This window comes from Bidens hawaiensis, unplaced genomic scaffold (genome assembly GCF_021521415.1).
Source record: "Bidens hawaiensis isolate Kalapana, Puna unplaced genomic scaffold, B.hawaiensis_p1.1 tig00035007_1, whole genome shotgun sequence".
NCBI lineage: Eukaryota > Viridiplantae > Streptophyta > Magnoliopsida > Asterales > Asteraceae > Bidens > Bidens hawaiensis.
The window spans coordinates 62464-70535 of NW_027496071.1; the positions used below are offsets into that span (position 1 = coordinate 62464).

Sequence of the window (8072 nt, forward strand, 5' to 3'; positions counted from 1 at the left end):
ATCGTTCTAAATGAACGAATTAGCAAGTCCAGCCGACCACCAACAATGCAAATACACTCAAAACAGTACGGTTAAATGGTCGGTTCCTAGTCTAATCCACTAAAAATGTTGCCACGTATTTCGATAGTTCTTATAGCTAATATGCAAAAGTTAATAGTCAATAGCAGTTGTGCACATTCATCCTACAATCGGTTTTACATTCTCCAGTTATTTTGACTTTGCTTCTATCAATTGGTCAATTACCCCACCCTAACCTTTGTAGACCATCATCAAAATGGTTCAATAACAGAGCGATATAAGATAAGTCAAAACAGAATGATTAATCAACCCGCAACTTATATGGCAACCGCATAAGTTACACACCGATTACAACAAAGTAAAACTAAAACAGATATACACAATCCAGGAAACCAACTAACCCAAAAGGCCAAACAAAACGAAAGCGCAACAATCAATCAATCATAATTTCAAACAAATCATTTTCGTCTTGAAATTGAACAAACTGAAAACCGTCTTTCATTCTGTATTTACCCACAGGTAATGAAAAGTTGTCCGGTTGTAAAAAACGCATCGTTTGATTTAATTTAATTTTATAACTATTGGCTATGTGACTGTTTATTAACAGATCAGTAACGGTTCATGTGGACTCGGTTTCTTTGGAAACTTCTAGCTTTCGGGGTAGGAGGTTGAGAAAGCTTCCTTGAGTTTGTTGAGAGGAAGTTGAATCTGTCTCTTCTTCTGCAAGAAAACACGCAAATTGAAGCAAATAAGTAAAGATATTAATTTTGACCCGTTGACTTATTAATGGGTCAGAGGGGTGATCACAATAAATTAGCCTATACGACAACAGGTCAAACAATTAAAAAAAAGGCTTGTAAACAAACGGGACATGTTCGCATTCATTTTTTTAACTTTATCTGAACAACCAAACGAACATGAACAATTGAACGAACGGGGTTTGCATGTTCGTGTTGGCTTATGTGTGTTTGCAAATAGCATAAACGAACGGTTCACGAATGTAAATGAACACGAACGAATAAACATAGATGAACAAACATCAACGAACAAACACCAGCTAAAAATAAACGTGAACATCAATAAGCAAAAAATAATAAAACTAAACTAAATTCTAAGAACTGATATTATGGTTTTATAAACATAAACTAATTGTAAGAGGTGATATTTTAGTTTTATAGAATAAAACTAAATTATAACGAACATAATTATTTTTATTGAATACATAAATGAACGAGCTAAAGAAAACGTAAACTAGTGAACATAAATAAACATAAACAAACGAACATTCACGAACATATATGTACGAACAAGACAGGTGCTCATGTGCATCCGTTTAATTAGGTCAACAAAAATTTTTGTTCACGTTCGTTTGTTTATTAGATAAACATATTTCCCGCATGAACGGTTCATTATCAGATCGCTGAAGGTTCGATTCCTTTACAAGCATAGTTAGTTGCCCAAAATGTATTTCTATTTTCTAATACATAAAAAGCTAATTTATCATTTTTTTCAAATAACCATATGATTCTTAATGGAGTATAACTAACATTTAACTAAAATTCTTCAGAGAGGAGGGGGTGGATAGAGGTCTTACTAAAAAGTGACTTCACTGTTGGCCTTTTAGGTTTTGTACTCTTCTTCTTCAACTCAGCTGAAAAAAAAAATTGAAATAATCAATTAAGACTGATGGAAGTTATATCGATTACATAAGGAATTAAAGATTTGGCATCCATAAACAATTCTATTGCTTTATTCTACGGAAAAACTTTTTAGGATAACAAATGAGATGCAAATGTACGTACCGATTCCTGGGACTTCATGTTCATTTACAATTTCAAAGTTTTTGTATGTGTACCCCATAAAGTTGACATCTTTGGAGGAAAGCATCTGCAGTTGCCAAAAAGATGAATGAATATATGTAAATTATAACACACAATACCAAGAAAGAAAAATATTTCATGCTACTAATAACATAAGGCAACACATATCAAGAGAATCCACAAAGTACAATCTAAATATTTGTAACTTAAATAATACAAAATTAATTGTTACCGAAAATGGAAAAGACGGGAGTTGAACAATGATAAAGTTTCAAATTCTAGAAAAAATAACCCGTCGGAAAAAGCGTTCAAATATTTACTTTTATCATTTGTGTATGCATACTATATTGCTCCTATTAAGTTTATGCCTCTTATGATGCAAAGTGATTCAAATTTCTTCCTATTTATGTTCGATGGTTACAAAATTTGGATATTATTGGTTCTGAAATAATTTTTTAAATAAAAAACAGGCACAAAAATAGATGATATTCTTCATTCTTGTTGCTGTATTTTGAGTAATATATAATAAACTGTCAGAAATGACAATACTGACCCTTAAAAACTCATGAACGGGTGGATTAGGGTTGTGTTTTATATCTCAAAACAAATCAAATAGGTCAAATCAACAAATTTCGCTAAAAATGGAACAAATCCAAAATGTTGAAATCTCATAAATTCTATTCTAAATTGCATAATATGCATATGACCTATAATGGTTTATTTAAAGATTCAGCTTAGTATTATCTTAATGTAGCTGACACAATAATTATTAAGATTACTAACCTTCCTCCAAGGGCCCGATTTAGCTGAGGAAGGAACTTGGTTTTCACCCTGCAATAGTAGTATTACACGAACAGAAAAGTAAGCAAAAAACCCTTAAGAACATAAATATACAGTTAAAAACTACAGCTTTGCACCAACTAAAGAATCCACCTCCTCAAATTTCTCAAAATTTTGGGTATCCAGCTCGCCATTAACTTCCGGAATAAATGCAGCTTCAATTTGATACAATTTTTCCCATTCTATACCCTTGAACCATGGGTGTGCCTGTTGTAGTGAGAGAGTAGAAAAACAAAAGTAGGTAATTCATTAGTTGTGTGTTGGGAAACTAAAGACTACATACATATATAGAGCTGAGAGCTAACACAAGTTAGTTAGATCTAACACCTCATCTAACAAACTCAAGTCAACATAAGTCAAACTACATAACACTAACATTAATCTCTCTATTAAAATCAAAGTTAAACCACACATCACCTTAATTTCGTGAGCTCCTTTGGTTCCGAGCCTTTTTTCAACATTGCACAGAAGTTTACAGATTAAATCTTTTGCCTCGGGAGACAATTTCGCCTCTTCGGGAAACTTTAAATGAGTTTTCCAGTTAACTATCTGTATTAACAATAAGATTTAACAAACATTAATAAAGAAGAAAACTATAAGGTATAAATAGCATTTATGTAACAAGTCAACGAGTTGACCTTTCTACAAGTAGACATAGGCTCATCTGAATAAAAGGGTGGGTAGCCCACAAGCATTTCATACATGATAGCCCCAAGAGACCACCTACAACAGAAAAATTATAATCCAACTAATATAAATATAACTATATAGAAAGGTGTATCTTTTGCACAAAAGCTTGTAAACAAATTTGTTTTAACTTTAACCGAACAAACAATTGAACACAAAAAATTAAACGAATGTGGTTTTCTTTTTCGTGTTCGTTATTTAAGAGGATTAATGTGCTCATGTTCTTTTATGTTCGTCCGTAAACTGTATAAATGAACAGTTCACGAACGGAAACAGGCGAACATACCTGAATGTCGATGAACAAGCACAAGTGCACAACTGAGCTAATCTAAAGTAACGTTACAAACAAGGTCTTGAGCCTAATAAGTTTTTAAAACTAGACCAAGTTTTAATATGCCAAAAAAATTTAAATGAATATATTAACGAACTTAAATAAACGTAAACTAAAGAACATAAATAAACAAACAAAACATGTGTTCACATTCGTTTGTTTATTAAATAAAAGAACTTCCCAGTTCCCACCGAACTGCTCGTGAACAATTAACTGAACGTCCGGTTCGTTTACAGACCTATTTACACAAAAGATACATACCAATCGCACTCCATTCCATATCCTTTCTTCAGCAAAACTTCAGGAGCAATATAATCAGGTGTGCCGACAGTCGAATAAGCCTACATTATTACAATTTGTAAAATCACAACTCAAAAGATTCTTAAGATACTAAATATAAATGAACTTGGAAACATGAAATAAAATATAACTTACAAGCATCCTCCTGTTTCGTTGCCAATGCAGCAGTTGCTCTTGTTGAGTGCGTTTTGGTACAGCAGGGCGCCCGTCACTTTGAAGGGCCCCGCTTAAGTTATTTGCAGCAGTGAAATCTTTTTCTTGAAGATTAGTGCAATCTAATGGTTTACATAATCCAAAATCTGATAATTTCATGTGCCCAAATTTATCAAGCAGCAAGTTGTCAGGTTTAATATCCCTGCAGAAGTTGAAAAAAGATTAAAGTTTCTAAAAAAACGGCTGGTCATGTTTGTAACTTTGTATGAAATTATGTGAAAACAGTGTTTTTGTATCGACCTATGAATGTAATTATGTTTGTGTATTGATTCAATTGCTAAAACGGTTTCACCAACATAAAACCGAGCTTCATCTTCGGTCAATGTATCCTTCCGCATCAGTAAAGTCATCATATCGCCACCTGGCAGATATTCCATTATGAGGTAAAGATATTCTTCATCTTGAAATGAGCAATAAAGTTTAACAATGCAATTGCTATCAACTTCTGCAAGCAAGTTTCTTTCTGCTTTCACATGTTCGACCTAAACAGTAAGAAAAAAAACCCTAATAAAAACCAGATGCATTATAAACATTATAAAATCTTAACAACTAAGCTTATACCTGGCCTCTACGAAGCATTTCAGATTTTTTAAGTTTTTTCATTGCGTAAACGTTACCAGTTGTCTTCTCTCTACATATTCTAACCTGGAAAATATTAAAAGTCAATGGTCAAGAGAGGTCAAAAAAAGAGTTGTGAGTTTTGACTTTAGTATAGTTGTGTAAAGAATAAGATTATAATATTATTTACCTCACCAAATGCCCCCTTTCCTATCATCGTTAATGGTTCAAAATCATCAGCTCCCATTTTATGCCTCTGAATGCGCATATATTCTGTCTCCTTTTTCTCCAAATGCTTTAGTAAATTGTTTTGCTCTTCTTCAGAGACCTCTGAATCAGCCAATTTCTTCTGAAGAACATTTCGCCTACATCAAAAAATGGATTATCGTTAGCGTTTTTAGTATTATGGTTTCCAAAAATATGCATATATTGTCATAAAAGTAGGTTTAAGATGTGAACTGTAGCCCTAACTCTGAAACTCTTAACATTTATATGGTTGCAACAATAATTAGTTGGCAAACCTATAAGACAAATGAAATCTTAATCACATTCGTATAAACTATAAAGTTCTATTTGTATCAGTCATTTATCATTTCCTTATTCAAATCAAATACACACCAAGAGTTGCATAGTGCAAATATAGATGCTCACTATATTACACGTAACCAATCAACTTGAAAATGCATTTTAAACCTCAATGATAAAGAACATAAAAATCCCATTATTCTCCTCATAGTAACACACATAGAGTCGCGAAAAACTTAGTTAAATGCACAAAGATCGCGAGTCGCGACAAACTTAGTCAAATGTAAGTAAGCCTCATAATGAGTGGATGACCGTTACACTGCAGGTAATCAATCAATTTGAAAATGCATTTTAAACCTCAATAATAGAGAACACAAATCTTTATTTTCCTTTTATAGGAGCATGCGTGAATATTGGGGATATTATTTAGTATCATGTACAAAGATCGCGGGTCGTGGCAAACTTAGTCAGATGTAAGTAAGCCTCGTAATGAGTGGATGACCGTTACATTACAGGTAATCAATCAATTTGAAAATGCATTTTAAACCTCAATAATAGAGAACACAAAAATCTTTATTTTCCTTTTATAGGTGCATGCATGAACATCGGGGCTATTATTTAGTATCATGTACAAAGATCGCGAGTCTCGATAAACTTAGTTAAATGTAAGTAAGCCTGATAATGAGTGGATGACCCATACATAACAGGTAATCAATCAATTTGAAAATGCACTTTAAACCTCAATAATTTTAAACACAAAAATCCTTGTTTTCCATTTACAGGAGCACGTATATACATTGAGGCTATGATTTAGTATTATGCAAGAAGATCGCAAGTCGCAACAAAGTTATTTAAATGTGAGTAAACCTAACAATGAATGGATTTCATTAATTAAGACTCAAAACAAAATAACCAATGCAAAACCACATACCGTTCCCTTCGCTCGTTAAGATTCTTCATTTGCTCCTTGTAGTGTTTTTCTATGTACTGTTTTGCAGCTTCAACTTTCTGTTTAGTAGCATTTGAAGGCGCTTCATCACTTGTTACTCTTAACCCTTCTTTTCCATTACTCCTAACTTCCATTTTTGGTGAAGATTTAGGTTTTTCCTTCGGTTTCAACTTTTTACACCACTTTTTTGCAAAATCCATATGTTTAGTCAACCAACACTTCCTTCTAATTGATACTCAACTACAACGGAAAGTAACAAATCACCGATTCTATCTTTTCTCCTTCCAAGAACATCAAAAATCAAATCGTCAACCAGAACAAGCTAACGATGCATTTCCAATTCAGTAGAAAAATCCAATTACCTGTTACATTAAAGAAACAATTAGCATCCAATTCATGTTCAGTAACTGCTTAATCCAAGTAAGTACCCAAAAAATATACACAATAATCAACATGAAGCACACACAGTATAATAATCTCCAGATAATTAACGAGACAGTCTAAATCCAATTCAGAGGTAGTTTCTACAACTCAACACACAGAACAACCAAATGCACCGTGAATTCAACAAAATTAAACCTGTTGACCGAACATAACGAGTACAAAACCAAATTTGCGATAATCAAAACCCTAAGTATCTATATGGTGTTAATTGATTCAGCCATACACACAAATACACAATTCATTTGCAAAAAACCGCTTAATCCAATCAAGTGCCAAAACATATACACAATAATCAACATGAAGCACACATACTAACAATCTCCAAACACTAAACACAATCTCTAGATAAGTATTCCATCTACCACAAAGTTAAAAAAATAATAATAATAACATCAGCAATCAGCAATAAATCGTCAAAACCGACAAGCTAATTACCGACACATTCCAAATCCAATCCAAACCTAATTTCCTCACAACCTAAACCTACAAAACATATACACATACTAATAATAATCTCCAATAAACTAAGCACAGGCTAAAAAACTAATAACATCGGCAATCCGTAAATCGGCAAAACTGACAAGCTAATTACCAATACATTCTAAATCCAAATCCAATCCAAAGCTAGTTTCCACAAAACGGTGCCGTTTCCGTAACCTTCAGATCAAACACACGCAACAGTAAAATAAACACCAAATGCACCGCGAATTCAACAAAACTAAACCTGTTAACTAAACATAACGAGTATAAACACCTAATTATCGATAATCGAAACCCTAAGTAGGAGTAATTAAGATAATTAAACAGAAGTTGAGAGAGTATTATATTATATTATAATTAGTTAATTACCGGTGAATATGAAACCCTAGGAATCGGAAGTGAATGAATGAATGAATCTTCTTCTTCTTCTTCTTCTTCAGGTTTGAAGCAGTTGAAAATGGAACGAAATCATTTTGAAAGCAAAGCGAAGGAAAGCAGTTGTTTTGTTGGTGATTGTCTCGCGGGATGTTATCGTGTCTCCTTCGCAGTTGTTTTGTTGGTGATTGTCTCGCGGGATATTATTTACGGGATGTTAGTCACGAGATATGGGGTTTTTATAGACTCGTAAATAATAAATCATCAGTTGTTTTGTTGATGATGATGTAATAATAAATCACGAGATATGGGATGTTATCGTGTCTCCTTCGCAGTTGTTTTGTTGATGATGATGATGTAAATAATAAATATATAAATCACGAGAATTGTTTTGTTGATGATGATGATATGATGATGTAAATAATAAATATATAAATGCTGGAAAGGTAATTTATTCATTATTATTGTTATTACTTTTGTTTTGTGGATAATAAAGGGTTAAAGTGAGTGAAAAATTAATTTATTTAGGGTT

The 8072-nt window shown here is 32.8% G+C and overlaps 1 protein-coding gene across 1 annotated transcript; it reads right to left on the minus strand.

Moving 5' to 3' along the window:
- Positions 1–465: 465 nt before the first annotated feature.
- LOC143586844 (uncharacterized) lies at positions 466–7651 on the minus strand. Its single transcript, XM_077068304.1, has 14 exons — positions 7535–7651; positions 6224–6603; positions 4958–5132; positions 4771–4854; positions 4450–4691; positions 4132–4351; positions 3958–4037; positions 3317–3401; positions 3096–3227; positions 2772–2885; positions 2622–2669; positions 1821–1905; positions 1613–1669; positions 466–738 (listed from the first exon to the last, which is right to left on the minus strand). Exons 2-14 carry the CDS (start codon positions 6439–6441, stop codon positions 638–640), a joined length of 1641 nt encoding a protein of 546 aa, XP_076924419.1. The 5' UTR covers positions 6442–6603; positions 7535–7651; the 3' UTR covers positions 466–637.
- Between the last annotated feature and the right edge of the window lie 421 nt (positions 7652–8072).

Bases quoted from the DNA above. Each gene is read 5' to 3' on its own strand.
- LOC143586844 (XM_077068304.1), bottom strand. From the start codon at position 6,441: ATGGATTTTGCAAAAAAGTGGTGTAAAAAGTTGAAACCGAAGGAAAAA. The intron at 4,692-4,770 runs GTATAAGCTTAG...CTTACTGTTTAG, and splicing joins AAATGCTTCGTAGAGGCCAG to GTCGAACATGTGAAAGCAGA. The intron at 3,402-3,957 runs GTATGTATCTTT...TTTCTGTTGTAG, and splicing joins TATGGAATGGAGTGCGATTG to GTGGTCTCTTGGGGCTATCA.